Raw genomic sequence first — 16,846 nt, 5'->3', positions numbered from 1 at the left:
CAAACGGGGAGGAAAAAGGCAAAAGTGAACGAGCGCGTGCCCACGTTGCCTGAAAAAGGCCCGTCCGCCCATTTTGTGTAGCGCTCTTCCTCACGCGGGGCGCGGGCGCGGGCGCCTATCCCGCCCGGCTACGATGTGATCTTCAAATGAAAACAAGAAGTGCTTTGGAGTTTCTACTGCAGCCGCTGCTCGTCCGGACCGTGCCGCCAAGCTATTCTACTTTTGTCTGTTAGCACCGCACGCCAGGTTAGCCCGTCTGTGGCAACTCACGCACATGCATTAGACACTCGCGGACATTTATTTTCATGAGCCTTTCAAAAATAACCTCGTGTAACCTCAACTCCCGCGAAAAGAAATGAGATGTTTCATTTTTCTAACACAGTAAAGCAAAAAAAATCAGTGTAGGTAAAGATTGGTGAAGCTATATTTATTTTGGCTATATACCCTACGTAGTAAATGTGAATGATGGCTTGTTGCTTGAAAACAAGGAAGTGAGAAGTGAGAGATGAGGAGAAAACTTTCCTTCTGTTTTCCCGCCAGCGTAGAAAGTCAAGTCGTGCGCTACAATGCGGGCAAACCGCACGGGCCGTGGCATAGGTCGACTTTAGTCCACGCTGCGGGCGCTTTGGACACGCCTCCTTTAAACCGCGGAAGCTTTTTTTCCACACTGTCCACAAACAGAGGCGGAATCCAAACGAGGAAGCGGGATCGTTCAAATTGAAACCGTGCCCGACCCGACGTACAGTCAAGATACAAATCTACTGTGGAGAGAATTACAAAGATTTCCTCGGCGAGTAGAAGACTCCATTTTGTTGCGTTCAGACACACACACACACACGGCGTAGAGGACATACGTCCAGACGAGCGAAGAGGTCATCTAAAGGCGCGGCGCCGATGCCGGCTTGGCCAGGTCGGCGCGGACGCGGGCCTGGTCGACGGCGTCCAGCATGTTCTTGCTGTCCACCGCCAGGTTGTGGGCGGCCGCCAGCATCTGCTTGCGGCACTCGTCCCGCAGCGACGTGATGGCGTTCTGCTGCGCCAGACGCATCTTGCTGATCAGCTCCGCCATGTCGTTGTTCAGCAGCTTCTGGGTGCCCTCGATCTGCGTCGGAAAAACAAAGCCGCGAGATTGAACCGGGAAAATTCACGTCGGATTGAATTGTTTCCGTACTTTCTCAGGCGTTTGTTTTGGGTGCTTTTCTTTTGTTTGTTTGTCCTACTGCCTCATCACGAGGCGTTCAGGGCCCACCAGCTGTAGCTAAGAAATGTACGGGAGTTCCTATTCCAGATAGTGGACTGGGGCATTCGTTTACCAAACTGCAGATAGTACTGGCGTTTAGTGGAGGGAGGCGTGTAGTAGCGCTTTGCATGTTCCTAAAAACAGTATTTATGTACTCCAAAAAGTAGGAACAGTACCGGGCAATTATTTCAATTATTTCATCATCGTTTATTGATTCTAAGCGTCATTGTGAGGCGTTCAGGGTGCGCCGCTTTTAGGTACCAAATGTGGTTTCCAAGTATTCCAAAGAGTGGACGGGTGCTTTGACACGTTGTCTCTTTTTTTGTAATGATCGTTTATGTTCTACTACATCGTGATGCGTTCAGGATCCAGCGGCTTGAGTGAGTCAATTGGATTCCTGTTCCAGATGGCAGCCTGGGCCATTTCTTCACTCAACTGCAGATGGTGCCAGGCATTGCTTGGAAGGAGGCGTTTGTTAGTGCGGCACGTGACGCTTCTCGTGAACTCTTCCGACCTTTCGATATCAACGAGAGCACGCGCGCGGGTGTCAAAAGAAGTGCGAAAGGAGACGACGCGGCGCGTACCTCGGTGCGCACGGACTCGTGCAGAGCGGGCAGGATGTCGTCCACGCTGCCGATCAGATCTCTCAAGGCCATCCCCACCGACTGGCGGAACACAGCGGACATCGCGGTCACCGATGGTTCTTTCGAATCCGCCTCGTGCGTCCTTCGCTGGCAGACGTTCGCAAAGCAGAGCTCCCGTTTTCGAGCGCGTTTACGTTCGCCCACTGCCACCCGAGCTAAATATTCCTCAAGAGGGTCTTGCGCGGCTCGTTTGTGAATTGCAGCTTTGCGAACCTTTGTAATGGCAAACAGATCCCGCTAGATGGCGTCGTTGCATTTGAGACCAGCGCATTCGGAGGTAAATCTCGGCTTGTCGCGTCGATTACGAGGTAGAGAAATGCCAATGCCTTTTCCTTTCGAAAGCTTGTAGTCTACTCTTTGTTGTGGTAGATTCAGTGCTCATATTGTGACAAAACGCCATCTTGTGTGTGTGTGTGTGTGTGTGTTTTCAGAAAAATCCTCGAAAACATCTGCAGGCAAGACGGAGAACTCTGCTTTGAAAGCGGCCGTTAAACGTCTTTATGTCATCAATCACAGGATGGCAAAATGTCATCGAGGGCCAGCGAACTGCCGAATTTCAAACATTCTAGAAAGCGTCCCATTGCTAGCAGAGCCGCCACTACTGATCGGAAAGAGCGCGGGCAGATTAGATTGACGTGGCAACACGTAGAGGCTGGAATCTGATTGGACACAAAAATATATTAACTTCCACATACATGTACTGGAAGCGCAACCGAGAGAAACGCTACGAAATGACAAGAGTAGACCGTTGGGAAGAAACGGAACAAATATTAGATCGGTCAGTGTTTGTCATATTTTTTGCGTCACCTGCACGACCGTGACGTACTGCTCGGGCTGCATGTCCACCATGTCGTTCTTCAGCTGCACCACCATTTTCACCACGTTCATCACACACGAGTAAACTTTGTCGTCAGAACGGTCCATCTCAGCGGTGGGGGCTGGCTGATTCGCAAAAAAGAGAGAAATATAGATATTAGGCTTTACACGATCTTCGGGTGCCCGATCGAATTTGTGTTGAAGCATTTAGATGACGTTCCCCACGACGTACTTCAGTTGCGTACGGACTGCAAATAACTGTCTGAGAAACTGTCCCACACCGATGACGTCTTTTGAACCGACAAGATTGAAAACAACTTTATTGGCCGTCAGATAGATACAGCACTGTGCCACGAGACACGTGACAAGCCTAAAAATAAACTCGCTTTTGGATTCATACGCAACGGTGACGCGGAGTTTAATGTCTTGTGCGGAGCCGATCGATGACGTCATTGATCGGATCGGCGAATTATGACATGAAAGCCGATCGGCATAAAATGCTAATTGTCAGCCGATACCGATCACACCGATCAAATCGGCGTAAAGTCATAAAGTCATATATATATATATATATATATGTGTGTGTGTGTGTGTATAATAAGGAAACCAAAATCCCACTCGTGTTAATCGTAAAAGAATGCAGGAATCGTTGTCATAACCTGAGCCGTGAGGCGAGGAGGCTTGATTGGCGGGCCTGGAAGACACAAGACACTTGATTAGGTACATCTGCTCGTTCCAATATTATACGATGCAACATACAACACAATCTTTTTTTTTTTAACAATCTTTTATTTTATTTACATGCAGGACATTTTTAAAATGGACTTATTAATAACAACAAAAAAAGGTTTTATACAGGCTCATGGCCATTTTACAAAATTCTATGTCATTGTAATTTCTTTTTTTTACCATGCATGGAAATGTTTTATGGCCATATGTTTTTATTTAGTTTCATTACACTTCAATTTGTGCAGCCATTTATTCTCTATCCCCTGCGTAGAACGATTAATATTAGTGCTGTACTGACGAGTCGTCGTTTCACTGAACGGGATATCCGTCTGCCTCGGGTGGCCAAGGCCGGCATACCAGTAAAAAACGTTTTGAGTTGCGAGCGTGGTCACGGAACAAATGAAAGTCGTATCCGAAGGCACCGCCGTATTGAATGTTGGATTGTGTCGCTTACCGTTTTGGTCATCTGCCTCATTGGACTACAAACAAAAGAGATTTTGAAGACATCAGAAAAGATCATTCGGGATGATCAAACGACTGAAAGTGAAGGCCAAACCCACCGTTGGTGTCGGGGGTCCCTCTGGTCCCGTGGGGTCCTGCAAAACAACAGGCAGGTTCATTGTATAGCAAACGGACACGGAGCCCCTCTTTGGAACACTGAACAGGGGCCCGTCGATGTTAAGGGGCCCCCCCCGGCGGGAGGTTGACAAACGCGAGCGTGGCTGTGTTCCCCACCAGGAGGCGCTCCTCTTTCTCCAGCCACTCTTTGTCGGCGGCCATCTGCGCCTTCTGCCGCCGTAAGGTGTGGAGCGTTTGCTGGCGCTCGGCCTGCCAGAGGCGCCGCGCGTCCGCTCGGGGGAACTCGCTCTCCTGCAACCAAGCGATCGGTCAACGCTTCGCTTTTGACACGCCGCTCTCTCCATTCATTCCGTTGTTTGCTTTTTTATTTTGGGGTACGGTACCGAAAAAGTCAAAAACTCGTCATCCTTTGTTGACACGTTTAACTTGATTGGTGTGCGGAGATGAAGGTCAATCCATTTCCTTTGGTCGTATTGAATTGCACTTTGTTGTATTGTATTGAATTGGGTTTTAGTCGATTTAGCTTGACTCTCACTGACTTGTCTTTAAGAGAGACCTTGTAAGTCCAACGAGTCATATGACACAAACAAGGTCCAATCGCCGATGGGACCCACCTTTTGACATTTTCCCTTAAGGGCGTACTCACCTTTGTTGCTCGCGGTTTAGACGTTAATCGAGTCATTTTGAGCGGACATCGGCAACTGTCGCTCTCCTTTTTGTTTGTAAGCCAAATTTTGCTCCGAAACAAAGCCAATGAGAAGAAGAGAAAAATCGACCGAGCTCCGGCTGGGAAGACGAAAACCCGGAAGTCGCGGCACCTGCTACGTCAAGATTTGGTGCGTATAGATTTTGGAGCGTCTCGTTACCCCCACGCTGCGACGTCGAGGGGACCTGAGGGGCTGCGGCAGAGTGTTGACGGAGTCCACGGGCGACTGATAGTCGCACGGGCTGGCCAGGTCCGGCGAGCTGGCGCACAGAGCCTCGTTCAACTGCGTGGACACAAGAACGTTCCGCGCAGTGATGTTCGAGTGCTCTCCAAACGCTGGCGGTTCAAAAGCTCGCGGCTACCTGAATGTGCAAGCCGATGCTCAGCGTGTTCCCGAAGCGCCCCGGCTTCTTTCTCGAAGGCTGCAATGGTATCAACAAGCGCACGTGTTTGCTTAGCACGTAGCACGTAGCATGTAGCATGTAGCTTCTACCTTGGGTGGAGGCTCGGTGAAGTTGAACTTGGCGTCGAAATATTTGGTGGAACGCGCTCTGTCCCGCTTGCGTTCTACTTCCTGCTCCTTCTCCATCTTGTGCACATCACTGGAAAACAAATGCAGGATTTTAGCGCTAAATCATCACACACATTCAAATGCACACCGAATGGTCGCACCGTAACGGAGGCTGAGAAATTGAACAAATGCAGATTGATGGTGTCGTTGCTTCCTCCCAAAAAGTCAAGCCTCTTTGACTGAAATAATATCCATATTTGTTTTCTGTACGCATTGGTTTCATGTTGGAGGAGGGCCATCGCCATGAATAATATTTTCCGCGCGGCCCATCGCAACGAGGCGGCTCTCCTTTCTAGCGGCGATGCGTTGAAGTTAGCCAAGGGGGTCCCTCAACGTGCCGTACCTGATCTTGACCACCAGCTCGGTGAAGTTGGGCCTCTCTCTGGGGTCGTAGGACCAGCAGCGCGTCATCAGGGAGTAGAGCGCCGGCGGGCAGTCGTCGGGCTTGGGCAGCCTGATGCCTTGCTCCAGCTGGTTGATGACGTCTCGGTTCTCCAGCCAGAAGAAGGGCTGCTGGCCTCGGCTCAGGATCTCCCACACGCACACGGCTGCGGAGGACACGCACGCCGCACCCGACTCAAGCGGCAGGCCGAAACCCGCGGTCGCAAACCGCGGCGCCCGGTCCCTAATATGCACCCGAATTGTGTTTTTTGAAACGTCGTGGCACGCTTCGTGCTTTGCTCGCTCGGTGCGCTGCATGGAGGCAGTTCATCCTCCTTGAGTCTTTATTGAATCAAAAGGAACTCAATCGCAATCGGAAATGAAAATCAATACAAATCTCAAATCGGACTCACCAAACATCCAGACGTCGCTGGCGGAGGTGAAGCGGCGGAAGTTGATCGACTCCGGCGCCATCCACTTGATCGGCAATCGGGTCACGGACGCTGCGACGTAAAACGTCGAAAGGTACTCGGTTTTTGCGGGAATCATTTTGCTCTTCAACCGGGAGCCCCGCTTATATCGTCGACATCGTTCCATTTACGCTCGCGTTCCGTTTTCCCGCTTCCCTCTGATCCATTTTACTCAAATGTTTCAAAGCCAACTTGCCTAAAAAGCTCAATCTTGAGGCGACACAATCCCCGCAGTGTGAGGAAGAGGCGGAGCTTTACGAAACGTCTCCGACAATTGTTCCATTTGTTCTCCGGCTATTTGCTACGCTTCGCTTGAGACGACATGGGGACACGCCGATACTCTCGATTCGTCAACGAATAAGAAACGGACGTAGGAGGCTTTTGCCCGACAGCAACAATATATTGGAATGTTTCTTTCTTGATAATATGTTGCTACAAATGCTTGATGAGGTTTCATCCCAGATTGGAAGCGCAACGTCACTCACTTGAAGCTGCGAGCCGTTCACGCGACACCGCTGGCGATCGTGAGTTGGCTCCTCTCACCTTTGTAGTATTCTTCGTCCTCGATGTAGCGCGACAGTCCAAAGTCGCCCAGCTTGACGCAGTCGGGGCCGGCGACCAACACGTTTCGAACGGCAATGTCTCTGCGTGGACCCCCCCCGAAAAGCGGACAACGTGAAAAGCACATCCCGTGAATGCGCGCAGGGTACGAGACGATAGCGAGGCGTCGTTGGACCTGTGCACCATGTTGACGCCTTCGAGGAAGACGAGCGCTTTGCAGATTTGCAGGCTGAACAGCACCAGGGTCACGTCGGTCAGATCGTTCTGGTTCGTCGTCAGGTAGTTGCCGAGCTGGGGACACAGACGACCCGTAGGACCGCTACACTTCAGTACAGACGCCATCGAATCAGGATTCGATGTACTGGGGCGTAAACTCGCCTGCCATTTTTCTTTATGGCTGTGATTGTTATTGTACGCTCTGTTTGTATGTGTTGCTGCTGTGTGTGTATGTGTGTGTGTGCGTTGTAAGACGTCCGTGTATTTGAACGCGTTGAGTTGTGCTGCTAGCCTGTGGGAGAGTTCAAAGGATTTTTTGTAAATGTTCATTTTTTGACCGTTGTGTGTCCGCAACGTATCCTTTGCGTTCACCGTTCTGTAACGTTTCGTAACACACTAGCGAGTTGAGAAGAAGCGCATTTGAGGTCACGGCGTGAGCTTGTCACCTCCAGACCTCAACCCAATAGAGAACCTGTCAACCTGTGATTATTTTCAGCCGCGTATGTTACTTTCGCCTGCGCCTCGCCACGACTGACCTCGCCGTACTCGTAAAGCTCCATGACGATCCACACGGGGTCGTCCTCGATGATGCCGATGAGCTTGACGATGTGAGGGTGCTCCAGGTTCTTCATGATGACTGGCAGGCGCATGGAAAAAAAAAAAAAGAAGGGATTTTGAGCGCTGGTTATTTTCAGTAAGCGGCGGTTGAAGCCTACCCGCTTCGCTCATGAACTTCTCCATGACGTCGGGCGAGCAGTCCTTGCACGTCTTGACGGCCACTTTCACCTGCTCACCGTTCTGATTCGGTTACAACAGCGGACGGTTGAATTAGTCTACACGCGTCGCTTTTGTGCGACAGTTGCTGCTGGCGAGTCTCCCCGCCGGTAGCACATTTCCGCACGCAGTTACGCAAGGCACAGACAGCACCTGTACATCGGACGTGTCAACAATTGTGGTTTTGAGGATGACAACACAAAGTTAGCTGAGCTGTTGTTGCGGATTCCACCGGTTTTGATGCCGCGTTTAGGTTAAGGTCAGGGTCAGGGTCAGGGTCAGGGTCAGGGTGACGCCAAGCAGACGTGTACGCTATCCATCCTCGTCTGCCGATTGGCAAATCTGACACGGCCGCTGTTAGATTTGTGAGAGACTAAAGTTTGCTTGCGTAGATGTAAATCGTTTTTTTACTTCTGTTTTGGGCCGAATGTAACCGTTTGATGTTTCACGTGCAGAGATGCTAAAATCCAATAAATATGAGACATCGTGGACACATTATTTTGGCAGGAAAATAAACGTAAGAGAGAATTACAAGCAGGATAGCTTCCCGGCAAAATTCCGCAGAGAGGTGACTTGGCGATCGTCCACGTGCGAATACGCGAGGGTCCGCTGCATTGACTTGCACGGAAACGTCAAGTTGGTTAAAGGCGTTCCATCCGTCTTCTGAGCCGCTTCCCCTCACGCGGGTCGCGGGCGTGCCGGAGCCCATCCCGGCTGGGAGGCGGGGCACACCCTGAACCGGTCGCCAGCCAATCGCAGGGCACATACAAACAAACAACCATTCGCACACACACATTCACACCTACGGGCAATTGAGAGTCTTCAATCAACCTGGCACGCATGTTTTTTTGGGGATGTGGGAGGGAAGCGGAGAGCCCGGAGAAAAGCCACGCGGGCACGGGGAGAACATGCAAACTCCACACAGGCGGGGTCGGGGATCGAACCCCGGTCCTCAGAACTGTGAGGCAGATGTGCTAAGCGGTCGCTCACCGTGCCGGCGTTAAAGGGGTTCTTGTTTGTGAAAGTTCGAAAATGTGTTGCCAATTGCAGCAGCGATGTTGCCGTCATAACGGAACGAGCGCCGTCGGCTACATGGCGGTTGTTGTGCCCATTGTTCCCCCGTCATCAAAAGTGTGGTGATGATGATGATGATGACGGCGCGCCACCAATCAGAGCAGCCATCTCAACCACCTTTTTGCCTTTTCCATCGCTTCAAATCAATTCGATTGTCGCCGCCGCCGTTGTCCGACTCACCGCTGCCGCGTAGACGCCGTCGTAGACTTCGCCGAAAAAGCCCTCGCCGAGGATTCGCCCGAGCGTGATGTCGCCGCGGTCCATGCCGTATTTGACGGCTGAGCAAATCAAAGATGAAATCGTCAATTCAAACCGTCCAGCTTAGAAAATAACAAGTAGAGCAGGAGAATCCATTTTCTTGGAGGTCGGGCATTTAATGGAGGTGTGGCCTTCATTTGGTTTTTTTGAAACATATTTTTCTCAACGCAAATGAATATAACATTGTAGACATTTGTGAAATAATGGTGATGAATGATATGCAAATGAGATTGTCTTTTTCCAAAATGTTTCAATGGAGGCAACGGAGGCTCCGAACCTGATCTGGGCCTTTCGTCCGGAATCTCGCAGTAGATCTCCGACCCTGGACGTTGAAAAGAAAGCGCGATGAATTTCATGACTGCGCAGAGTTCGGGAGGAGAAAAAGCAGCTTACCCATGCTGCGTCGGGCGGAGCCGGCGTCTCGGCTGCTCGGGAGAAAACATCAGAATGAAAGCCCCGCCGTGACTCGGCGCGGCGTCCGCGTGACGCCAGACGGACGGACTGGACTCACCCTGTCGGGAGGTCCGGGAGGGAACTCCGCGCGCTGGCATCTGACAAACATCACGCGACGCACTTCAGACTTTTGGAATTGTTCGCTCGCGCCAAACCGCCGCTCACTGCCGCCGTACGAGCGCTCGTATCTCGAGTTTTCGCTCGCAAGTCAAAGCAAACAATAAAAAAAACAAAAAACAATCGACCGAACGATTGACTCGTATCTCAAGGCGGCAGCGCCGTACTCCGTAAAATCGGACGCTAAGGTGTCGGCGCTCTTACCGCGGTTTTGCCTGTAGATGACGGACTCCTCCGAGTTGTTCTCCAAGCGCCAGTAGCCGTCGATGAGGTCCATCATGTTCTCGGCCGCGGGCGCGCCGGCCACGTTGATGGACAGCCGCTGCGCGGGGAAGCGCAAAACGGAGACGGGATGAAGTAGCGGCGCGAGCGGAGCGATCTGACGCGGGGCGGTCGTACTTGTCTGGCGCCTCGGACGTCCAGATGGACGAGCGCCTTGCCGTCGCGCTGAGGCGAACATTGCACCTTCTTGATCTGCTTGAAGTCGGCCAGAAAGACGGGCTGAGGAAGACGTCGCATTTTACGGCGGGGAATTACAATTCGTCATCGTCCTATTTGGACTCTTCGGGACAGGAACCAATCAATATCAAGAGCACGGCCTATTTATTGACCGTTTCATGACACGTTTGCTCTATATTTTCACGCAGACGTGGTGATCATTTATTAGAACGAGATATATATATATCGTATTCATATTAGGAGTCGAACCGATCAGTCGACGAGTGGACCTGCGTCTCGAAGTCGACTGTTTTGGGTGCGGGCCAATGATGACGCAGATGACCTCCGACCTCTGAAAAATACCCACGACGTCATCGATTCATCCACTTCACGTTCTGGCCGACGGCCCAAAAAATCCACTCTGACTACATCAATGTCAAAATAATGTCATTGCAGATGCTTTCTCCCTTTCAGATCATATTGCAAACACATTTGTGATCTTTTTCTCGAAAATAAATGCACAATAATCATTCAAAGAATCTAATATGACAACACAATATTTTGGAGGTGAGGCATTTTTTTTGTCGTTCCGTTGAATTCCGCACCGACGTCGTGCATGTCGGAATTCAAGATCCGTTTTCGACGCTCACCGCCGAATTCTTCTGCGTGCGCTGGCGGATGCCCCTCCCGCCGATGACCAGCTCCACGGCCAGACTCCAACCTTGCTGTTACAAGACGGCGCCCGTGTGAACAACAACTACGAGAAACAAGCGCGTGACCTTCACGCCGAGGCGGGCGCGCTCACCACCAGCTCGCAGGGGAAGACCTCCTCGTCGTAACTGGCGAACTCCTTGAGCGTCTGAAAGAACTTGCTCATGCACTCGTCCTCCTTGAGCGTGGCGAACTGCTGGAACGTTTGCTGGATCAGCTTGCGGAGCTGCTTCGACTGGAAACGCAATGAAAGTTCCATTTGGCTGGGAAAACCTTTTTCACACCGGCGCAAAGTGAAGCAAGTTTACCTTCATGCTGTTAATCAGCTCGGGAGGGAAGAAAAGGTCCAAGCCGACCTCTTTTCTTCACGGGGGCGGAGGCGGTGAGAATGGAAGCAAGAACAACCGGCGGCAACGTTTGTGGCAATTCGTGTATTTCTCTCCATGAGCAAAGACGGCAAATAGCGCCGCTCGACAGTCTCTTTGGCATTCGAATACGAACAAAAGCGGTGCAAAAGGGTGAACTTACTCGAGCAGCTCAAAGTTTGACTTCTTCTCCAGTCCTTTTGCGTTCATGTCCTTATAGAACCTCCTAGAAGCAAATGTAAAGCGTTCATCGAAACAGCCAAAGTCGATTTCGGTCGCGTAGACACGTCACCTGATCTCCAAGCAGCCGAGCTGCAGCGCCATCCCGCGGCTGACCTTGCTGGCGTGATACTGCATGTAATCGCTGCGGACCTGCCATCCGAGAAGAACCAAAATACACCACAAGGGTTGAGGCCGAGCGTTTTCCGTCGTTTGGCAGTCAAAACCAAAAGGCTCAAAAATAGAGCCGGTGGTGCGTACGCCAACTAAGTGGACCTAAAGTTCTGGAGGCGTCTTGGACGTTGGGCGTTGGGAACTTACGAGCTTGGCTAACGTTCTAGTTTAAAGCTCATTCCCAAAGTGTGGCGCCGACCAAACAGACAGACCCGAGACCTGGGCACATTGGCCACGGTGGCTAAAAAGTCCCAAATCAATCGTGAGTTTCAAGGACCTGTTGGTAGAAGTACAACAGCGTGGAGCGGTCGTCTTGGAACCTTTCCAGGAAGTCGACGGGGATGTATCTGATGCGAAGGTCGTACCTGTGGATCCCGTCACAAGGAGGTCAAGCGCGCCCTCCGTGGCCCGTCGCCGACTCTGCGCCGTTTACCTCCACTCGGCCGCGGCGTGCTGGCTCTCGTAGCGCTGCTCCACCTCGCCGACGCTCAGCTGCGGGTGCAGCCAGTGGAGCTGCTCCGACTTGAGGTGCTTGAGCAGGAGGCCGAAGCATCCCGCGTGCGCCACGTTCGGACCCACGCGCCCGCTGATCAGGATGGATCGGATGATCGCCTGGGGGGGGGGAAGAACGCGCTCCTGCTCATTGCCGACACGATTTTTCGTCCTTTTGGGTCCAAAACTAAGAAATACAAGCAACAAACGCCTCCGAGCCAATCAATTAGCGCTTGTCATTTAAGATCGTTAATGAGTTACATTTACAGCTCGAGTAGGTAGCCAAAGCTAGCCATTTCCCTTTGCCCTTTAACCGTCGTGCTAAGCTATGCTAACATTGCTACTCGGGCTGTTCATTGTTTTTATTCGTTACATTTACAGTTCTCGCTATAGTCTACGATATGTGAAAATAGGTCATCTGTCAGTCATACGCTTCCCTTTGCCCTTTCGACGCTGTGCTAAGCGACGCTAACAGGCAACACGACTGATGTAAAAGTCATTATTTGTCTATGGTTTACAAAAGGTGTTTTATAGCTAATCGATGAATTCATTTTTCCAGTGAAAGTTGTTGGACAAGCTAGCCGTTTCCCTTTGTTCTTTCGCCATTGCGCTAAGCTACAGCAACAGGCTAACCAACACGTACCCAAGCCACGTTCGACTTACTTACACGCGCTGCGTGTCGTTGCTAAGGTTTTGTTTATGGGTGACATTTATTGCGCCAGTAGCGCTTTCACTCGGCTCGCCGGCTGTTGCGCTCAACTGCGCTCGCGGGCTGCCAAGACGGACGTTACGTCGTTGCGTCGCACTTGTTTATGCTACAAATTGTGAACATAGCAGTGAAAGGTTATCTTTTAGTCGTTCATCTTTACATTGCCAAATGTGTTCTTGAGCCATTTTGCTAAGCTATGCTAACATCGGCCTTTCTGTCCATTTTTGTGTTTCAAAAAGGACAAATGGCAGCTCTGCTCCAAAGCTAACAAACAATCTTAACAGATTAGAAACAGAAAAGCGTGGAAAGTAAAGCTCCACTCGTCATTCCGCTCACCCTGATTTGCCAGGAACCGTCACACTTGACCAGCTTGAAGTTCTTGCCGAGGTTATTGTTGGTGCAGAAGCAAACCTTGAGGATCTTGCCGGGCCCGCCGTCGCCGGCCGACGGCGACGGGTCGGCGCCCGCCTCGGTGGCGCTCTGTCTCGGGCTGGGCGCCTTCCAGGACAGCGTGTCGCCGGACATCACCTCGTACATTTTCACGGTCGGGTGCGACTCATATCATCCTTAGCCGGCGAGAAGAAAAATAGACTCTACTTACATTTCTTTTGACAGGTTTGAAGCCAAAATGCGATGAAAACAAACTGAGGACAAAGAGTGTACCAGTACATGGACCTGAAAACTGAATATGAAGGATCTGGAATCAATGCTCAAATGGCTTTCCGTACCGCTTGGCAGCGTTAGGTTCAAATCCGACGCGAACGCGCTCCCCTTCTGTCGCCTTCCGAGTTGACAGGCTTGTGTTTGCTATTGTCAACCTGAACTTTAGCCATCCAACCGTTTTCTCCATCATCTCTCCGGCGTGTCCTCCCGCTGGGTCGTACCCGCGTCCGGGGGCAACCTAAGCGTATGGCTCCTCTCGATGCGGAGGAGCAGCGGCTCGACTCTGAGCCCCTCCCGGAGGACCGAGCCTCTCGCCCGTTCTCTAAGGGAGAGCACGGACACCCAACGGAGGAAACTCATTGCGGCCGCTTGTAACCGCGATCTTAAAACGAGCCCCTCCCCCGCCCCCCAAAAAACGCAGATCAGGATTATGATTTCCGACGCTACGAGCTTTCTTGGCAACACGAGGGAACGCTACCAGTCGGTGACACAAAACGTTGAAAGTGTTGTTGTTGCGGAAAACACACTGACTCAATGTGTGTCTTGACCTCCGCCTGACCCCTGGGGTTCGATGGAGCCCAGGTTAAGAAGCGCTGCGTTAGACGGACGCAAAGCGTTGTTGCTAGTCACGACGATGTGCTGTGTTCATGAAAGTCGTTCTCATCGTCAGTCAATGTTATCTTTCCTTTCTTTTTTTTTTTTTTTTTTTACATTCCAACACTCCGTACGGTGGGTTTTCACCTACGGCATGGAAAGCAAACGCAGTATTCGTAGGTTTGCTTGCATTTATCTCTCAGCTATTACACACGCACGCACGCACACACTTGACTTGTTATGGTAACAGCGAGCATTCCAGGAAGTGATCTGCATTCCAAAAGAAAGTGACCGTCGACCTAGAAAGCGACGTTCACTCATGCTCGGGGCGACTTTCGGCCGTTCCTGACGCTCTCCTTGAAACGGCGTCCGATTGTGACGAAGGCCACTCCAATTCCACAGCCGCTTATTTTGCAGAATATCTTCAAATTTGGAAAAATACTCACATCCAGCTGCTCCCTGGCTCCCTTCAAGTACATTTGACCGCCCTTTGAGATAAACCAGCGACCTCGCCCACCAGGGTCACCGTGTCGTATCTACTGTATCTACAGTACGGATACAAACCGAGAAGACGGTCACAACTGCTCAGTAAGATGCAGTAATATTAGGATAAAGAATATATGCCAGCGAGTATCGGTATATTGTCTTTATCTTTATTTGACAAAAGTGTACTTGTACACGTGCAATATGGACTAGCGGAGGCCGTGTCGCAAGTCGCGCTCGGGCGGTGACGCAGGCTGGAATGCGGCAGCTTGTGTGCTCACCTGCACAGACTTGCACCGCTCCTGAGCAAAGTTCTCTCGCTCGCCTCTGGAATAAAATGGCAGCTGAGCCCACCTCTTTGGCCCTTTTCAACCACTTCAAGCGTTTCCAAACAACCGGCAGACACCTTCCACGAGCGTAACCCCGGTGATAAACTCAGAAATTAGCACGGTGGTGATTTTGAGCGGTTTCTCACCTTCACCTGTGTTTGTATGACATTGACCTGTTACAGTCTTGATTCCATGTGAATGCGCAGAAGACACAAGAACAACTGGAGATTCTTACCTGCGAGGTTGTGTTCAATCCGTGAGAAACATCAAGAAGTCATCAAGCAGCCGGCCTCTCTCACTCCCGTCCCTCCGTCCCTCCGTCCGTCCCTCCGTCCGTCCCGCAGCTGGAAAGAAGTTTTTTTTTTTTTTGGGCGTGTGTGCGGAAGGTGGGACCATTTCCTTATTGCAGGGGTGGGGGAAAGCGCACGACACCACAAAGACCGAAAACTATTGATACATATTTTGAAGTTGAATTGTCAAAAAAAACATTTAGTAGTATGACAAAAGATTTTCTCCACTTTACTCATAAAAATATATTTTTGGGAATTTTGTTAAATGTTTATTTTTTCTTTTTTTCAGCAGTTTTTCACGTATAGTATTATTTTGTCATTATTGTGGAATACTTCCAAAATATCGTTCAATCTCATGTTTATGTTCATATGTATGATTGTACATTTTGCATTAGTGCTGTAATATCTATTACGAACACCAGAGGGCAACCACAACTCAAGAAATCCTTCTACACTTTGGAACGAGTTGAATGAACTTGTTCTTTATTATCAATCCTACAAATACACTTTATTTGCCATATTGCTACATGTTAGCACCTGGTCAGTTTTCAAGAGAACTAGTACCTGAATAATAATAATACCTGGCATGATGTCAAGCGGTTATTGATGTATTCTACATGACATGACAGGCACATGCATGTAATTGCTTCAAACAAGCAAGTTTGGTCGAAGTGTATGCATCCTTCTAGAAGGGAAAGTGAACAAAAGGCTTTGTTTAGCTATCCAAAGACGCACGTGTTCCTGAAAATGTATGTTTTATTCACACAGTCGCCCTTCAGCATCCGGTTGGTGCGTGCCAGGGGCTCGGGGAGGGTCTTTTTGGCAAAGCGGTGTGCACCGCAGACAGCTGTGAGGGGTTCAGGTCTGGGGCACGACAACAACAACAAGAACGAGAACAAGAAGCCCGAAGCACGCTCGCCCGGCAGCCAACGGGGGCAAGAATTTTCCAACAGGTGGCTGGGATTAGCCCGTGTGCCTCAGTTGCGACTCGCTAGCAGCTAGCGAGCGATCAAAAGGCGCTGTTGCACTTCGGCTTGGATTTGACAAAAGATATTAAACGCGTAAATGATCACTGAGGAGCATTTCAAACCAGCTCATTTTGTTTTGCATTTATTTGTTTGTTGCTTTAATTCTGTTCCCTGTCATTTAGTCATGACATGCTGGCTCATTGTTTTATTCTATTTTCTTTTGTTCCACGTCATCTTCATTATTTATTCTCTTACATGTCTTTTGTTTATTTTGTCTATTCTACGCTGTTCCCTGTCATGCCGGGCCATTCCTTCATGTTTGATTTGCTTTAGTTCCATTCCCTGTTATTTGATGTATTCAAATGTCATTCTATCCTTTGATATAATTTTATTCCATTCCATGACATGCTTTATTTTATAGCATCATTTATTCGTATTCTATTATTATTATTATTGAATCCCTGCTGCTGAGTTTGAGGTGCGGTTCCGTCTTTGTCCACAGGGGGCTTCCTAAACTCAATCTTTGCAGGGTGTGTGTGTTGTGCCGGTTTGTTGTCGTCGTCCCTTATGTGAAGCTTTCTTCCACCAGCATGACTATTTTTTCTTTTTTATTCCCCGCCCCCTCCCTTCGGAAAACAAGTGATGTTTCTGCTGACTGTGTAGACATTTTGGGTGGGCCATATCTGGTCTATTTTTAGGGGGTCTGCCGCGGGGGAACGAGGCTCCGGGCCGCCCGCCTCAGTGAGCCCGGAGCCCGCCCTCAGGCTGCCAGTGCGACTTGTTGACCCGGAACGCTTTCATCTTGCGCATCCCGCCACCGCT

General features: G+C 50.3%; 1 protein-coding gene across 12 annotated transcripts; it reads right to left on the bottom strand.

Moving 5' to 3' along the window:
* Positions 1-406: 406 nt before the first annotated feature.
* ptk2bb (protein tyrosine kinase 2 beta, b) lies at positions 407-15,146 on the bottom strand. 12 transcript variants are annotated; one of them, XM_061752996.1, is made up of 33 exons: positions 15,002-15,141; positions 14,719-14,918; positions 14,401-14,499; positions 13,034-13,263; positions 11,930-12,108; positions 11,774-11,861; positions 11,396-11,475; positions 11,267-11,329; positions 11,047-11,101; positions 10,833-10,973; positions 10,678-10,752; positions 9,989-10,090; positions 9,794-9,911; positions 9,531-9,570; positions 9,413-9,444; positions 9,297-9,341; positions 8,942-9,039; positions 7,630-7,711; positions 7,450-7,550; positions 6,873-6,988; positions 6,680-6,780; positions 6,080-6,169; positions 5,629-5,833; positions 5,208-5,316; positions 5,077-5,136; positions 4,875-4,997; positions 4,165-4,299; positions 3,990-4,025; positions 3,884-3,908; positions 3,360-3,394; positions 2,692-2,826; positions 1,825-1,905; positions 407-1,102 (listed from the first exon to the last, which is right to left on the bottom strand). In XM_061752996.1, the coding sequence occupies exons 4-33, from the start codon at positions 13,232-13,234 to the stop codon at positions 878-880; spliced, it is 2,976 nt and encodes a 991-aa protein (XP_061608980.1). In that variant the 5' UTR covers positions 13,235-13,263; positions 14,401-14,499; positions 14,719-14,918; positions 15,002-15,141; the 3' UTR covers positions 407-877. The 12 variants fall into 12 exon arrangements, with proteins under 12 accessions (XP_061608980.1, XP_061608981.1, XP_061608985.1 ...); XM_061752997.1 differs by lacking the exon at positions 14,401-14,499; XM_061753001.1 differs by lacking the exons at positions 7,630-7,711; positions 14,401-14,499; positions 14,719-14,918 and adding an exon at positions 10,298-10,379 and having other exon boundaries at positions 15,002-15,146.
* Between the last annotated feature and the right edge of the window lie 1,700 nt (positions 15,147-16,846).

Source organism: Phyllopteryx taeniolatus, chromosome 18 (genome assembly GCF_024500385.1).
Source record: "Phyllopteryx taeniolatus isolate TA_2022b chromosome 18, UOR_Ptae_1.2, whole genome shotgun sequence".
NCBI classification, from domain to species: Eukaryota; Metazoa; Chordata; class Actinopteri; order Syngnathiformes; family Syngnathidae; genus Phyllopteryx; species Phyllopteryx taeniolatus.
The sequence above is the reverse complement of the archived record's forward strand: the minus strand, read 5'-3'. Positions and strand labels throughout refer to the sequence as shown.